This window comes from Nymphalis io, chromosome 15, assembly GCF_905147045.1.
Source record: "Nymphalis io chromosome 15, ilAglIoxx1.1, whole genome shotgun sequence".
Lineage (NCBI taxonomy): Eukaryota > Metazoa > Arthropoda > Insecta > Lepidoptera > Nymphalidae > Nymphalis > Nymphalis io.
Genome location: NC_065902.1, coordinates 10,838,278 through 10,857,448, shown reverse-complemented (window position 1 = coordinate 10,857,448; position 19,171 = coordinate 10,838,278). Strand labels below are relative to the sequence as shown.

At 34.6% G+C, this 19,171-nt stretch overlaps 2 protein-coding genes across 2 annotated transcripts in view; both read left to right on the top strand.

The window, feature by feature from the left end:
• LOC126773769 (RING finger protein nhl-1) overlaps positions 1-19,171 on the top strand; it is a 440,095-nt gene that overhangs the window by 277,559 nt on the left and 143,365 nt on the right. The gene's annotated exons all lie outside the window — the stretch shown is intronic.
• The window catches only part of LOC126773818 (5-hydroxytryptamine receptor), a 102,488-nt gene that overhangs the window by 69,041 nt on the left and 14,276 nt on the right, over positions 1-19,171 (top strand). Inside the window, exon 2 of the mRNA XM_050495014.1 lies at positions 6,153-6,211. Coding sequence (XP_050350971.1) covers positions 6,172-6,211 — 40 coding nt within the window. The 5' untranslated portion in view covers positions 6,153-6,171. The remainder of the gene's footprint in view (positions 1-6,152; positions 6,212-19,171) is intronic.

The window sequence follows — 19,171 nt, the reverse complement described above, 5'->3', positions numbered from 1 at the left end:
GCTTCAAATTCTTACTTTGAAATTTGAGTTTCCCGCTTTACGTTCAATTTAATCCTGTAACATTCAATAGCATTTACAAGAAGTCTATTTGAATAAATGAATGAATGATTTTTTTATAAATATATTATGTACCCAAATACATACAGCATATATTTTTTGGGTACCCAAATGGTTAAATAGGTTAAAAAATCTGTGAAACTACGGTAGGCACATAACACTCATAAGTTACTGCTGTATTATATATACACCTTGACTTATTTTGTTCTTATTATCATATATTCTACCGTAAGACTTGGTATTGTTGTGTTCCGATTTGAAGGGACTCACCCTTTAAACCGGAACAAAGCCAGTGTAATTACAGGCACAAGGGACATAACATCTTAGCTCCCAAGGTTGGTGGCGCATTGGTGATGTAAACGATGGTTAACATTTACTGACATGGGCGTTGGTTACCACTTACCATCAGGTGGCCCATATGTTCGTCCGCCTTCATATTCTATAAAAAAAATTACAAGAGTATTACAGGTACTAGATATTCTGGTTTGCTTCGATATGTCCATGTAAAAAATAGTAGAACCAGCCACTCACAGATATTCTACCGCAAAACAGCAGTACTTGGTATTGTTGTATTCCGGCTTGAAAAGTGAGTGAGCCACTGTAATTACAGGCACAAGGGACATAAAATCTTAGTACCCAAGTTGGTGGTGCATTGGCGATGAAAGCGATGGTTAACATTTCTTATAATGCTAATGTCTATTGGTGTTGATGACCACTTAACATCAGGTGGCCCATTTGCTCGTCAACGTACCTCTACTGTAAAAAATTGTCGTTTTTTAACGTTCCTATACAAAACGTAGGCCTTAAAATATTTATTGGTTAAGTGTCAATTTGTTGACACTGAACCATATCAGTATCAACTTCAGCATATACCGATGAGTATAGTAGTCAGTAATTACTTATTACACTTACTAATTGTAAAAATAGCAACATTAAAATAACCAAAAAAAAAAGATTTCGAGATATTTCCATAAAAAATATACACGAAATATATATAAAAATTGCTCTTTTTCGTTCTTAAAGTGCATCAACGGATGTCCATTTCAATCCAAGACTAGAAAATAAATGAAAAAAAGAAACGCAAACTGTACGTAAATTCGAAGCAAATAAACGTATCTATTGAAATAAATTGAATAAACATGCAAATCATTCTTGAATATTTAATTCAATATAAATTCAATGCTCTATGTCGAAGGACAATAGAAACGAGAGGGAGCAATTTGTTATAATCAATTTATATATTTAATTCATTCAATATAATAAAACGAAAATCGGGATCAGCACACACTTAAGTAAAACACAAAAAGTTGATTCCACTAAACACTAAATTAAAGATCAAAGAGAGAGGTTTTCCTAAGTATTTGATGAAAAAATTAATTTGTCCCAAATATGCCCCGCTGATAAATGATGATAATAAAAACTCGACGTGAGCATCTTTACTTATATTATAAAAGCGATTTTTTTATGCTTGGTACTTTTTCACGTCTTAATAACTGAACTGAATATTATTAAATTAATACACGTTGTCAGTGGTATAGAATGGACATAAGGTGCCTAAAACTGTCACACACGGGCATAGCCATTGATGGAACAGATTTAAATATGATTCTGTTCCTAATTGATTCTCCTTGAATTCTCTCCAAACTATGGAATTATATTAGTATTTCCAATACACAGAAGATTTTTCTTAGAACAGTAGGACCGCATTTATGCATTTTCTGTGTTTATATATATATATATATATATTTTTATATGTCTGTATAATATGAAGTATTGATGTCTTATAAATAAATAAAATATAAATAAACTACTCTGCCTTTGCTATTCTCACTTTGTAACTTTGCTGAGTAAAATTTAGGCTTTATATTTCGTTACAAAAAATTGACCGCAAAAAAGGAGAGGAGGCCTTATCCCAGCAGTGGAACATTCACAGGCTGTCACTGTCCCTTAAAAGTAAGTTCAGATACTCGTATATGTAATTGAGAAATTATCTGGTATATTTACTTGGTTTGGCTTTGCACAAGCCCGCCTGGTCAAGTACCACCCACGAATCGTATATTAGAATCAACTAGAATCACTGAACCACTGAAACATGTATTGATAATATATTAACTAATTGTGTACCACATCATAAACGTATTACAAATATGTTAAGTTCCGATCATTGTAGACAGTTGGCTTCATTTAATTCACAAATTAAAAAAAAAAAACATAAAGAAATAAAATAAACACTTGTTCCAATCAATATGAATCTAATGGAGCAGTTCAGAGGTAATATTATATCATCATATTTGCAACTATTAAATGTTAACAAATATTCCCAACCAAAATGCGATAATTAATAATAATATTATCCTGGGACATTTTTCACACACGGTCATCTGATCCCAAATTAAGCTTATACAGAGCTTGTACTATGGAAACCAGACAACTGATATACTACATATACTATTTTTCTTTTGTAATATTTATATAGATAATTATACCCAGGCTCAGGACAAACAGACATGATCATGCACACAAATATCTGTCCTGGGTTGAAATCGAACCCACAGCCTTCGGCGTGAAAGGCAAGCATCCACCAACCACGGCAACCGACTCGTCAAATAATTATGTCACACGTTACAATTTTATTTTAAAAGCGCAATGTAACAAAATCTCACGCTCATATTCTATTTCAAAAACACTTTTCAGACATTTGAGTAATTGCAATCTAAAAAAAGACTCATAAATCTCTATAAAGATACATAATGTTATTCTCATATCAACGAACAAACTCAAAAACTTTTCTGAAGACGCTAAAGGGCAGACCATTTTAGCTCACGAATGCGCAAACATCGCAACATTTCTTCAAAACTTCGCTCTTTATACTAACTTGTGCTTAACATGAAAAGCTTATGCTTTTCATTGATAAAATATAATACATTTTTATGAATCAAATTCCAAATAACAAATAATATTATATTCTATTCTGAAGCTCATTAAATTTAAAAAATATATAAAACTCAGGTGAACACGATAAAATATAAACTATAGTACTTTATAAGAACGGTTTTGAGATACAAATTAGAACAATCCTGTTTTTACAACAACAAAAACTAATTACTGCACATTCAGAGAAAATAATAATGTGCAAAAATAAGGACATTAAGAGAAATTAAAAAGCGCCAAGTATATATGACCTCGGATATAAATGACCCATTTATATCCGAGGTATATGTAACCTCAGTATTCAGTACAAATTTTAATTACAATATTTATTAACATTAAGCACATATTAAACTATTATGAATGTTATATTTATATTTCACTATCTTATCAAAATTATCTTAAAAAATCTAACCTAGCCTGATGTTTATTTGATATACACTTAGTAATAATAATAATAATGTCCTCCAGACCGATTTCGGCCACAGCGGCTAATCTCAAGAGAGATTAGCCAACTACGAAGGAGATATTATAGTGCACAAGTGTGTGCGCAAACACAAATGCTCTCTCTATTCCCTAACTCGATCCCGATGGAATACCAGCCATAGTGCTGAAGAAGTGCGCAGCGGAGCTGTCTCCTGTGTTAACGCGCCTGTTCCAACTTTCTCTCTCTTCGGGAAGTGTGCCGGAGGCTTGGAGAAGAGCTAATGTGCAAGCGGTTCCCAAAAAAGGGGATCGGTCTGACCCGGCAAATTATCGGCCAATAGCTATCACCTCAGTACTTTGTAAGGTGATGGAACGGATTTTAAACAACCAACTGATCCATTACTAGAAGATCACTCTTTAATTAATGATCGTCAATACGGGTTTCGACCAAAACGGTCCACAGGTGATCTTCTAGCGTACGTAACGCACCTCTGGGGTGAAGCTATCGACAAGCATGGAGAATCGTTGGCTGTCAGCCTCGATATCTCCAAGGCTTTCGACAGGGTCAGGCCCAGAAGTCTTCTCTCCAAGCTGCCGGCATATGGTCTGCCTGCTCAGCTATGCACCTGGATTGCCAGCTTCCTACACAAGCGTAGCCTTCGTGTTTTAGTTGACGGTTGCGCTTCACAATTATATGTAGTGAATGCTGGCGTCCCCCAGGGATCTGTGCTATGTCCCACACTCTTTCTTTTGCATATCAATGATATGCTCTCTCTTGGGAACATACATTGCTATGCAGACGATAGTACAGTGCATGGTGGATACCACGGACGCGCAGTGGCTGGGCGAGCGGAAATTGAGGAGAGGCGGAAGAATCTTGTCATTGAACTCGATAGGACATTAGAGCTCATCGCCAAATGGGGCTCTGATAATCTTGTTGAGTTTAATGCCAAGAAAACACAGGTATGCGCTCTCACGGCGAAAAAGTCAACATTTTCCCCTCTTCCCTCCCTCTGTGGTACTCCGCTGGTGATGCAAAGCAAAATCGCCATGCTGGGGATTGACGTTCGCTGCGACCTTAGTCGAAGGGATTACATCGAGGCTGTTATAAAAACAGCTTCACGGAAACTCGGAGTTCTGAACAAGGTGCGGCGCTTTTTCACGCCACAACAACTATGCCTGCTGTACAAAACACAGGTACGGTCTTGCGTGGAATATTGCTCACACCTTTGGGATGGCTCCGCTAAGTACCTACTTGAGGCCTTGGACCGGTTGCAGCGACGTGCCGTACGCATTATTGGCGACGTAAAGGTCACAAACACCCTTGAACCTTTACAATTGCGTCGTGAGATAGCAGCACTGAGCGCTTTCTATCGACTGTATCACGGCGAGTGCTCTGAGGAATTATTCTCTCTAATTCCTGCTAACCCCTTCCTTCTTAAGTCCACGCGAGCTGGTTCTCGATGTCACCGCCTAACTGTGACATCAATTCCATCGCGAACAAAGAAATTTGGCAACTCCTTTCTTTGTCGCACTTCCAAAAAATGGAATTCCTTACCAGCTCACGTGTTCCCCTCCTCTTACAACCCGGGTTCCTTCAAACGAGGCGTGAAGAGGCATCTTGCGGGCCGGCAAGGCGAAGGCGGCTAGTGCAGAACGTTTTTCCCGTCTGTACTGGCCGTCGTCACGTTTGGACTCTACTACCACTTACCATCAGGTGGAGTAGAGTCATTTGCCCTCCCGGCGAATATAAAAAAAATAAATAAATAAATAACTCTCATAAACCGATGGGACGGCAATCCGACACGACCGGAAAGAGTTCAGGTGCAGGATTAACGGTTTTACGTGCTTTCCGAGACACAGGAGTGTACACACTTCCAACTTCCAGACTCCAGGTTGATACGGAAAAAATTCTGACAGAAAATCCCAATAACTTTTTATTGGCCCGAGCTCGGAATTGAACCCAGGACCTCCGGGTCTGCGGCCTTACATCAAGCCAATAAACCAACGAGGCAGCAATTAGTATTGTCCATATACATATACATTATTATTATTTGATAGTATTTTCATATTATTTTTGATTCGAAAAAATATTTGTATTCATTTATTTAGACTTTTGCTGCATAAAACTAATTTCAATATTTTTTTCATTGACTGGTTGTACAAGTGTTTATAGTTTTAATTTATTTTAACTGCGCCAACATTATAATCGATTTTATAGTTTTAATGGACGCGATATAATATTCGATCTTTTTTTTGTTTTAAAAATAATTATTGCCTGATTTTTTTTAAAAATTACTATTATAATTTTGACGGGTGGTAGGGCTTTGTGCAAGCCCGTCTTCGGTGGGTACCGCCCACCATCAGATATTCTGCTGCTAAACAGCAATACTTAGTATTGTTGCGTTCCGGTTTGAAGAGACATAACATCTTAGTGCCCAAGGTTGATGGCGCATTGATAATGATAATGATAATCAATATTAATAATAAGAATAATTTTGCAAAATTTCAATTCAAATGGGTGTATAGTTTCGGAGATCTGATGATGAGTCAGTCAGTGAGTGGTATTTCGCTTATATGTATATATTTATAGTAACTTTCATAGTTTATAAGTCTTAAGTCTATCGAAATGAATTGTTTTATATAGTAATGATCGTTTATGATCGCTTAAATGCCGATATTGATATTTATTACAAAAACATCTGAACAAGATTGATTAATATGATAAACTATTGTTCCAGGAGGGCGAGCGACAAGAGAATGAACTCGTCGCGAACACTCGGGTTCAATGACTCCAGTGGTAAGTAAACTAACAAAATTGTCGTTGGATAAATTAAGAAACCTCAGAGCCCTAACACAATTAAGGTTTGTATACTTATATCCCTTATCCAATAAAACACTGATGATTTTCAATTAATTAAATATATACACATACATTCTTCGAGTGCTTTCTTCATAATTGAATATTACCACTGTTGACGTTTCGCGACAGTTTCGAAATGAAACATGTATTGAAGCAAAACAATATAAAATTGCTTTTTTCTATTATTCAATGCATTTTAACATTATGAATCGTTCGAGAATTTTTAAATGTTGAAAATGTGTTTTAATAAAAAATCTTTCTATCTCTTTTTATAAGTTATAAAAATAGATATTGTTGTGTTCCGGTTTGAAGGGTGAGAGAGCCAGTGTAATTACAGGCACAAGGGACATAAAATCTTAGTTCCCAAGGTTGGTGGCGCATTGGCTATAAGCGATGGTTGACATTCCTTACAATGCCAATGTCTAAGGGCGTTTGGTGACCATTTACCATCAGCTGGCCCATATGCTCGTCCACCTTCCTATTCTATAAAAAAAAAGTTTGTATTAAATTAATATATATGTCCGTTTATTTACAAATAAGATTAAGAACATTGTCACTTAAGCAAATCAAATAATCACTATCAGCTACGTTATCTAAAACATAATTGATTAGGTTAATTAATCAACCACAACTTGCGGATATAGATATATTAACATGGTGTGTAAACGAATAGAAGTTATCAATATGGATGTTATATTGACTTAATTGACTTTTCTTTGAATGGCTAAGGTTGCATTTATTATATTATTTAAGCGGTTGATACTGGCATTGCATGATTCAAATTTTGCAATTTTTGGTTTTTAGCACCTAGGGGCCTTATCATATTGAATATATACAATTCTTATATTTTACTGGAAACAAATATTTATTGTAAACAGGTGTAACGTATCTATAATGAGGTGCTATGTTTGTTCTCCATTATCCATTTAATAAATATATATAAGTTACAGAATATCTTAGCATATCCGATGTTAAGATTTCCCTTGATTGACTATCCGATTCCTTAACAGAGCAATCAGAATTTTACTAGATTAAAACGACACTAAAATCAAAATGGTCTCTATCGAGAATTATAATCTGAGTCTCGAATTAGCTGTAAAGTGTAAGATTACGGAGGCGGTATTTCACGATTTTGGATCAAGTTGAATTAACTCAGTCTAGTAATTTACGACTAAGACTATTATTCTAATCTCTTAGGTTCAACGTTAATTTCGGATACAGACTGAGCTTAGTGCAATTAGATAATATGAGCGTCTACCAGAATCCCATTGTATTAGTGTTCGTTTATAATCAATTAGGAGCACTACATACAGATACAATTAAAGTTTACTCTGATTAATATTTTATTTTTCTTTTTGTTAATGACTATAATTTGTGTTATTCCGACTGCCTTATTGGAATTATCAATATAAGGCCCAGATCGCGAGGTCTTGGGTGGGATACAAAGTTATCGTTTTCTGTCGAAGATGCATAGTAGTATTAAATACACCGGTACAAGTAATAAATTTTATTATTTGTTAATTTTAATATCTTTAAACTTCTGACATCCTTATAAATCTACTGCTGGTAACGTTTTGTGTAAGCTCGTCTGGGTAGGTACCACCCACTCACCAGATATTCTAACGCAAAACAGCAGTACTTGGTATTGTTGTGTTCCGGTTTGAAGGGTGTGACGTTTCTTACAATGCCAATTTCTTTATTGGTCGTTGATGACTACTTACCATCACGTGGTCCATACGCTCGTCTGCCTACCCACTCTATAAAAAAATCTAACTAAAACAAGATATCATATATCGTTAATTCGATGACAGTCGTTCAATTATCTTTTTTATATATGCGCGGAAAAACTTTTTATCTTTACTACCAAACAATACCAATGACGTTCTTAAACCGATTAATCGGATACAATATAAAAATATGTAATTATTAAATATATTAATTGAATTACATACGTAAGTATTTGTAACAGTAGCATTTGGGAGTCTGGAAGTAGGAAGTGTGCGATCCCTTCCCTCGGAAAGGACGTATAATATGTCTTGCGTAGTAATGTGATAAGGGTAATCTCTCTTGAGATTGGCCGCTTTGGTCGAAATCCGTCAGGAAGACGTCAATGCCAGCTATTTCACATCTTATAACATAATAGTTTTTGGTACAACTTTTAGAAAATATCTGTCGACTGCTATTTTGAGTAACGTCATTTGTTCATAACTTATGCAATTTCTTATGTGCGAATGTGAAATTTTAAAATAAATTTCGAACATTATCCGGAATAGAACAATAATAAGAATTTTTTTATCCAGAGCATAACACAACGAAGGCACGAAAGAGAAAAAAAAAAAAGTATAGTATGACACAAAAAAATCGAATTCACAATTTTTTTAAATAAATAGCTTCTCTCTTTTTAGAACCCGGGTAAAAGTAAATAAGAATGATATTGCCTCTAACTTCTTATGGGTGTTGCAGACGAGTGCGCTTATTAAAAAATATTAAAAAAGTTATCAGTGGGTACGCACACAGCAGTCCTGTGTGCGTACCCACTGATCTCAACACTACACTCTCAAAAATGTAAAGTCAGAGAAAATACGAAGCACGAAATTTTACAAATACGACCTTATTTTAATAATTTTACTAAGATTATAAATAAATGATAACTAATATTATAAATGCGAAAGTAAGTGTTTATTTATTTGTTTGTTACGATCTTACGCCTCACTACTCAACAGGATATTCAATAGTTTGCACCTCTCCCATAACACGTGGATGAAGTCACGAGCGGAAACTAGTTAATCTATAAAAAAGTATTCAAGTGGTTAGCTTAAAATGCTACAAATGCCGAGGTATAAATCCCGTATCGGGACATTAAAAGTTATTGAATTGTTTTCAAAAAATACTTACCAGCCCAGAGTAAAATTGGGAATGTTGCACTGCCATGCCTCGGATAGCATATAAAGCCGTTGATTGTAATCCTGATATATATATATGCATCTCCAGTCGTGTCGTATTACAGACCTATATTATCAGATATTCTACCGCAAAACAGCAATACTTGATATTGTTGTGTTCCGGTTTGAAGGGTGAGTGAGCCAGTGTAATTACAGGCACAAGGGACATAAAATCTTAGTTCCCAAGGTTGTTGGCGCATTGACTGTAAGCGATGGTTGACATTTCTTACAATGCCAATGTCTAAGGGCGTTTGATGACCACTTTCCATCAGGTGGCCCATATGCTCGTCCACCTTTCTATTCTATAAAAAAAAAAATAAAAGTGTAAATAAAATTTACACAAGTATTTTCGCACACACTAATACAATATTGTTTGTTGTATAATTGGCAGTCTTTAATATTATTGGCTTATGTATAATTTAATATGGACACTTAATAAAATGGTCTGCCTGCTCAGCTATGCGCCTGGATTGCCAGCTTCCTACACAAGCGTAGCCTTCGTGTTTTAGTAGATGGTTGCGCTTCACAATTCTATGTAGTGAATGCTGGGGTCCCCCAGGGATCTGTGCTATCTCCCACACTCTTTCTTTTGCATATCAATGATATGCTCTCCCTTGGGAACATACATTGCTATGCAGATGATAGTACAGTGCATGGTGGATACCACGGACGCGCAGTGGCTGGGTGGGCGGAAACTGAGGAGAGGCGGGAGAATATGGTATGCGCTCTCACAGCGAAAAAGTCACCATTTTACCCTCAACCCTCCTTCTGTGACACACCGCTGATGATACAAAGCAAAATCGCCATGCTGGGGATGGACGTTCGCTGCGACCTTAGTCCAAGGGATTACATCGAGACTGTTATAAAAACAGCTTCACGGAAACTCGGAGTTCTGAACAAGGTGCGGCGTTTTTTCACGCCACAACAACTGTGCCTGTTATACAAAACACAGGTACGGTCTTGCGTTGAATATTGCTCGCACCTTTGGGATGGCTGCGCTAAGTACCTACTGGAGGCCTTGGACCGGTTGCAGCGACGTGCAGTACGCATTATTGGCGACTTAAAGGTCACAAACACCCTTGAACCTTTACAATTGCGTCGCGAGATAGCAGCACTGAGCGCTTTCTATCGACTGTATCACGGCGAGTGCTCTGAGGAATTATTCTCTCTAATTCCTGCTTCCCCCTTCCTTCTTAAGTCCACGCGAGCTGGTTCTCGATGTCACCGCCTAACTGTGACATCAATTCCATCGCGCACAAAGAAATTTGGCAACTCCTTTCTTTGTCGCACTACCAAAAAATGGAATTCCTTACCAGCTCACGTGTTCCCCTCCTCTTACAACCCGGGTTCCTTCAAACGAGGCGTGAAGAGGCATCTTGCGGGCCGGCAAGGCGGTGACGGCTAGTACAGAACATTCTTCCCGACTGTACTGGCCGTCGTCGCGTTTGGACTCTACTACCACTTACCATCAGGTGGAGTAGAGTCATTTGCCATCCCGGACATATAAAATAATAATAATAATAATAATATTGTTACATTTTTTTTTACTTTACCACACACCATAGCGTAAATTAGAGCTTAAAAAAATATTCCAAAATTTTTCAATCTTTCGACTAATCATTAAATTAAAATTATTAAAAATTAAATAAACCATATCGTTATAGAAGTTTAAATCATTTTGATGAATTCAATCGAAACACAAACCGCGATTTTCAAACGGACCACTTTTAAATAATCCCTTTGTTTAATTAACAAACCGATTCAAATATATTGTCATTTTAACAAGTCTGGAAAGTTTTTAGCAAATGTGGTTGAATAATATGGAGCAATCTGATATTCCTCAGTATGTTATCTTTCGTCTCAATGGCCAAATGTTATTAACGATGCAATCAAATATATTTTTTCATCCGTTATCCCATCAAACATTTTCTTTTACTCGTATGTGTTTACTTGAAACCCCAAATTGATACATAAATGAAAAATGAAAAAAATGAAAAAATAGTTTATTCTTTATCAAGTTGTACATAGCAAATAAAGGTTGGGACCCTCTAGTGAGTATAATATAATACTCGTGACAGAAGGACCCGCTCTTCCATAACATACAATTCTGTCCATGTTCTTAAAAAGAATAAACAATATCTTACTATATACTAAAACTCACAATCGGTAGGTAAACTAACATTATATCAAAATAAATTTTACTTGTGTGTTTGTGTGTGTGTGTGTGTGTGTGTATGTGTGTATGTGTGTGTGTATGTGTAGGTGGGTGGATGTGTAGATTACAGTAGATTAGATTATGTTTTATGAAACAGAATTAATTCGGTGTCATCGTATGTTTTTGTTTTTAACCATTCAAATAATTTCTGTTTGACGTTAAAATATTGTTCGGGATATATGTTTAGAATTTTATTAATTTTATTATAAAGGTAGGCAGAACGTGTTATATATTGGTTGCTAGCAAAAGTAGTCTTAGCACCATACGTTTCAGCAATTTTATGTTTTATTCTTCTGTTTAATGAACTGGATTTAATGAATTTTAATGATTTATGAGCTTTAAGAATGATACGTTGGATATACATTTGTCTGACAGTCAGTATCTGGCTCATTGAATATAGCGTGTCCGTTGAGAAGCGATGTGGCTTGAAGTGGATAACTTTTAGCAAAAGCCTTTGCGCTCTCTCAACTTCAATGAACTTAGATTTAGCAGCTCCTCCCCATACAGGAATACAGTATTCCAAAATTGACTGCGCCAAAGCTTTATATATTTTATGTAATAAGGCCCAAGAGGCTTTGTGGCGTAACATCTTAAATATCCAAATTAGTTTACGCAATCTACATCCTATAGCTTCTAGCTGTGCATCCCATGATAGTCTTTGATCTATTAACACACCAAGGTACTTGAAAGAGTTCACTCGTTTGATCATGGAGCAGTTATTACAATCCTCACATTTAATGCTATTGGAAACATGAACTGTAATATTATAGTTACTATCTGGGTGGGTTCGATTATAGATGGAAAAAGGCATGTAGTTTGTTTTGGTTGTGTTTAGAGACAGTAAATTTGACTTCAGCCAACAGGAGACAGTGAAGAGACCTCTTTCTGTTGTATTTTTAACTTTAGTCCAACTAGTATCTGTAAAAACAATTGCGGTATCGTCTGCATAGGAAAATATTTTAGCATTGTTTATTTTTAAATTACAGAGATCATTAATGTAAATTAGAAACAAGGTAGGTCCTAAGACACTACCTTGCGGTACTCCATAAGTTATTTTTGAGGCACGACTAACAAACTGTCCAATTTTGACTTCTTGAGTTCGGTCGCTCAAGTAGTCCCTAAAAAGAGCCAGCGAGGTATCTCTGATTCCCAAATATTCTAACTTTTTCACAAGAATGGGGACAGAGACCGTATCAAAGGCTTTTTTTAAATCAAGGAATACAGCCAAAGACCTTTTACCACTGTCAAGACTCTTAACAATGTGCGAGGTTAGAGCTTCAACAGCGTCCTCCGTGGATTTGCCCTGACGAAAACCATATTGAGACTCTGACAAAAGCTTAAATTTATTTAAATAGTTTAATAATCTCACATTTATAATTTTTTCTATTAACTTTGATATTGACGGCAAAACGGAAATTGGACGATAGTTACTAACGTCATCTCTGTCACCACCCTTGTGAACGGGAGTTATGATAGATCGTTTAAGCAAGGACGGAAAGATTCCTTTTCTAAAGCAAAGGTTCGTTAGATGACAGATTATTGGAACAACTACTAGTTTAGCTATTTTTAAAAATTTAGTTGGAATATTATCCCATCCAGGGGCACTATCTGTTTTAAGAGACATAAGTACATCATGTACTTCTTTACAGTCTGTATCAAGAAGTACAAAGGAGTTTAACTGACTTGTATGAGTATTGGAAAAAAATGAACCACTTGTTTGGACAATATCAGTGGCCAGTTTTTCACCTACGCTAGCAAAGTAGTCATTGATATAATTAATTGATTCAGTGGGAGAAGATCTTATGTTTAGTAATTCTGTATTATCTGATTTTGAGCAGTTCAAGTTAGTTATAGATTTAATGTTATACCAAAATTTTTTAGAGTTTTTAGATGATTTTTCCAACTGATCTCTGTCGTATTTTCGTTTTAATTGTTTAATAAGTTCGTACAGAGGGCGCTCTGATTTAGTAAACATCGACTCCGCATATTATATCGTTTTAAATTAAAATTTATTAGTTTTTAACAGTTTAAGTTGCATTACTTTTTTAATAACATCTCAAACAATGTGTGTTATCGTTATTGTTGGTTACACTTCATTAATTTCGTGGTAAAAGAACAATTAAAGTGTATATAGACGACAATAAGATTATGTGGTAACTAAAGTTAAGTTAAACTTTAATTAAAGTGCTAAGGATTTAAATGTGAACTGTGGATTTAATTATTATTACAAAGCAATATTCAAAGAACTCAGTTTTAGTGCATTACAGGAAATTAAATGTGTATCGAACTAAATTAATTAGTGAGTGAACATTTTATAAGTGTGGGTGAACTTATTATTACATGGCCGGTAACTTAATAACAAAGTTATGTCGATTTCATCTATCGACAAACTGATGAAACGTATCTGTAATTTGGTGTCACTCACGTAAGTAAAGATTGGTCTAATGGTACCTACGGCCGCCTCAAGCTATACTAAGACGACTGATCAGGGTTCTAATCCTTACTAAATCTGAACTGAATAAATTTTTATAAAATTTGTATCTTTCTTGAATACATTAAAAGAAACTTCTAAACTTTAAAATAATGTCTTCTAAAATTAAATTTGAATGTTGTTTACGAAATCCCAATTCAGTAGAAATAATCAAATGTCAGATATGTCTAAGGAAATATCATTATGCTTGTGTTAGTACCACTAAAACATCGTATGCTGAACTGACAGAGCATTCCAAAATCTCCTGGCTCTGTCCGACTTGCTCGAGACCTAAGAGCGATAATACAAATACGCCAGTGAGACAACCGGCGAGCAATATCTCACCACAAGAATCAAATAATATTACGGTTAGGCGCATACAAACAAGCAACGCTAGCAATGTATTAAGTGATGAGACATTAAATGAAGTACGAAGCATCTTTCGAGAAGAACTTAAATGTATAATCGATGCATTTAAAGTAAATATTATGAATGAAATAAATGGAAAGATCAATGAGGTACTCGAAAACATGTCTAGCATAACATCGTCTATTACTTCATGGAAAAAGAATTTGAAGAAGTAAAGCAGGAAATGAACAGTAAAACACAAATTATTAAGTCTCTTGAGAATGAAAATAAGTTGTTACGTTCTGACATTTCAAATCTTCATTCTAGACTCGCATTACTTGAACAACAATCTAGGGCATATAATCTAGAAATACAATGCATCCCAGAATTCAGGTCAGAAAATCTTGTAACTACTGTAAAACAAATAGCTAACACCGTGAAATGTAACTTAAACGATAATGACATACAAACTTGTACGAGGATTATGAAAATCAATAAGGATAGCCCACGTCCAAGATCGGTTCTGGTGAAATTTAGTACAATAAGAACTAGAGATAGTTTTTTGGCGGCTGTCATATCATTTAATAAAAAAGCGGGCAATAACAAAGAAAAACTGAATACGAGTCACCTAGGAATTAGCGGGGACAAAAAACCTGTTTATGTATGTGAACATCTTCCTCCTGACATAAAAGCCCTGCATGCTGAAGCACGTTTAAAGTCAAAACAAATTGGATACCGCTATGTATGGGTGAAGAATGGACGAGTATATATGCGCAAAACTGAAAATACGGAATACGTTTATGTAAAAAATATTGATATTCTTAAGAATTTATCGTAATATTAATTTTGTATGTTTTCTTAATTAAAAGAGTTGGTTATAATTTGTAAAATACGATTCGTTATTATGTTATTATCAGAATGTTAGGGGTATAAATACTACCTTGCAAGATGTAAATCGCGAAGTATTAAGTAATAATTATGATGTTATTATTTTAACCGAAACATGGCTTAACAGCAATGTCTCTGATAATGAAATATTTGATGATAGATATTTTATTTATAGGCGTGACAGAGAAACATGCAAGTACTCTCATAAGAAAACTGGTGGTGGTGTCCTTATAGCAATCTCAAAAAGCTTTCCATCGCGTCGGTGTTTTGAGCTGGAGACCGATTGTGAGGATCTCTGGGTCTCTATAGAAATCTATTCTGGGAATCACTTAACAAAAATACACTTATGTGCTGTGTATTTTCCTCCTCCCTTAAACCAAAGCTTTTTAGAAGTATTTATTGACAAGGCAAGTAATATAATAACTAATAATTATGGCGACCACTGCGCTACGGTAATTATTGGAGACTTTAATTTACCCGGATTAGCATGGAATGAACCAAATACTGTGCTGATCCCTGACACTCATTCAAATAACTCATCGCTTAAAAATATATTTAAAGAATTTCTTGACTTTAATTCGCTATATCAGTTTAACAACGTAAAAAATATTAAACACAATTTGCTGGACTATGTTCTCTGTGACCGGGACATGATGAGTGTAAATGAGAGCTTATCTCCATTACGTAAAATCGATACATTCCATCCTCCTCTAGATGTAATTATAAAAATACCTTCGAAATCTCCCTCTTCAAAAAATAATTCAAAAAACAAATATCAATTCTTTAAAGCCGATTATGACATCATATTGGCATCTCTTAACAATGTTGATTGGCTTCAAGAATTCAAGGATTGTCTCGATAATGTTAATGAAATGGTAGATAGGTTTTATACCATACTATATACAACTATTAATAAATACGTCCCGAAAAAACCTGTGTCACAAAAGTCTTATCCATCTTGGTTTACACCCACCTTAATAAAATGCCTAAAAAGAAAATATAAGCTCCATATTAAATTAAAACAGTATAACAACCCATTGGATAAAATAGAATTTCAATACCTAAGAAAAGACTGTAACAAATTGATCAAACATTGTTATGACAATTACATAACGATGATTGAAAATGCAATCTCGAAGAATCCTCGGTATTTTTGGACGCATTTCAAAAACAAGCGTAAAAATTCTAGCGCCTACCCTACATCGATGGTCTATGGAAATGTCGAAGCAAAGAATAAACAAGATGTTTCGAATCTTTTTGCAGCGTATTTTTCCTCCGTCTATGTAAATGACAACACATCAAACTACTGTGCACCTGATCCCAAAACTTACGTTGGTAATATATACCTATCACAAGGCGACATCGAAAAAAAATTAAAGAGGCTTGATCATAATAAAGGCGCAGGACCAGATAACATATCTCCCTACTTCCTTTCAATGTGTGCGTCTACTTTATCTTTTCCATTGTATCTCATTTTTAATACATCTTTAAATACAGGAATATTTCCACAAGTTTGGAAGGAGGCGAGAATTGTACCTGTGTTTAAAAGCAATGATCCCGCTTCCGTCGAAAATTATCGTCCGATATCAATCTTGTCAGCTGTGGCAAAGGTCTTCGAAAGCCTTGTACATTATAATTTAGCAGATTATCTTAAATCCCATATAAATAGTAATCAGCACGGATTCGTATCAGGAAGATCTACTAATACCAACCTTGTCACCTTTGTTACAGAAACAGTTAGAGCTGTAGATGAGGGTGAACAAATTGATGCAATTTATACAGATTTTTCGAAGGCTTTTGATACGGTTAATCACTCTATATTATTGGAGATATTGAGATCGTTCGGTATAACTGACACCTTACTAAAGTGGTGCACCTCTTATATTAACGCACGCCCATCTACAGTAGTTATTGATGGATATCAGTCAGTTCCATACATTGCACATTCAAGAGTACCACAGGGATCAAATCTAGGACCAATATTTTTTAATATATTTATAAACGAGTTACCCTTAATATTTAAACACGTTAGAGCCTACTTGTATGCTGATGATTTAAAAATATCAAAGACTATTAAAACTCACAATGACGTGACAATAGTACAGGAAGATATTGATCGCCTTGAAAACTGGTGCAAATTACATAAAATGAAATTAAACATCAAGAAGTGCTACCATATTCAGTTTACACGAAAAAGAAACACTATAGAAAGTACGTACAATATATCTGGTATTACTATAAACAAGGTGCAAACTATTCGAGATTTAGGAGTTATTTTGGACTCGAAGCTTCAATTTAATACTCACGTCGAACACATTACAACATCCGCATTCAAGTCTTTGGGATTCATTTTGAGAAACTCTAAGGAGCTACATAAGTCATATACAATCATAACTCTTTACAACTCCTTGGTTAGAAGTAAACTGGAATACTGTTCTGTTGTCTGGAGCCCTCAATATAAAATTCATATTGATACAATCGAGAGAGTACAAAAGAAGTTTTTAAAATTTTTACATTATAGATTTAATAACTTGAGGGGCGAACAGTACCAGGACCGACTTAATAACTACCACTTACTGTCCTTGAATTGTCGAAGAAAACTTTTAGATCTAACGTTTCTACACAAATTATTAAATAATAAAATTGATTGCCCACAAATCCTCTCTATGATTGGTTTTAACGTGCCTTTCAGAATACCTAGATACAAGTCACCGTTATTTGTAACAACTAAACAAAAAACCAACCTAGGAAAAAATTCACCAATAAACAGACTAGCTAGGACGTATAACGAGCTATCGACTGGTATCAATGAACTAGACATCTTGCATGATAGTAACTACTCCTTTAAAAATAAAATTGCCTCACATCGAAAACACTTTGCATAGAATATAAATAAATAGTTATGATGTTATGTTATCTGCTTTTTTCTGTGTTTTTTTTTTATATCGTGAAATTTTTTTTTTAAATACTTGTGAACAATTTTTTGACACCATTACTTTGTTACTTTGATTATTCAATGGAATTCTTATATAGTTTTATTAGCTTTTTTTCCTTTTTTACAATTTTTATTTTTTACATAAATTAAGATAAATCCTGTATTTTGTAAGCATGTTTTTTTACGCAAATGAATATCTATTATTTTTATTAATGTAACTCTGTTAGTCGATGATTGCCTATAACAAATTGCATGCTGTAATTACCTGTAAGTAAAAGAACAATTGAAATGTATTACTAAAAATTACTGCTGTACACGAATTATTGTATCTTTTGTTGGTAGTTCTAAAATAAAATAAAAAAAAAAAAAAAAATAAGTTTATTGCAGAAATTACGATACCTTTTGTATGAGATTTTTAAAATTTCGTTAGATGGGTCTGATCTTAGCCTTTTTTGCATTCTATTTCTGTTTCGAATACATTTCAATATACCGGGAGTTATCCACGGCTTTATAACTTTTATTTTTAGGTACACGTATAGTTTTGGTGTTATCTTTCAAGGACTCAGCAATATTATGACTAAGCTTTTCAATTACAGTTATTGGGTTATCGCAAAATAGTAATTCTGACAGATTTTTCTCCGCTAAACTAACAAGAGCCCCATCAAAATCTACAATAGTTTTTATGTTCATATGTGCTTTATGTTTAGATGTAGGTGAAGCCAAACAAAGAAATATCATATTATGGTCTGTGATGGTAGTGTTCAGGACTGCGATTTGGGCAGAATTTTTGTTTTTGTCTAATTTTAACATGAAGTGATCAAGACAATTGTAATAAATAATATTAAAGAAATAATATTATCGTCAAAAATAATGATATCTCTTCAATCTACGGGTGATTTGAAAAATAAATATTTTCTACTAAGATTTGAAGAATAAAAAACAAGAAAAACCATCTTGCTGATGGTATTTCTTTGTATAACGTCGTTTGGGTAACTTTTTTTTTTAATTGAACTTAAACCTCGTGGTATACAGCCTTATAATAATAATTAATTTAATAATAATTATTTATTTCTCCTTATTATTTATTACCGATTAATAG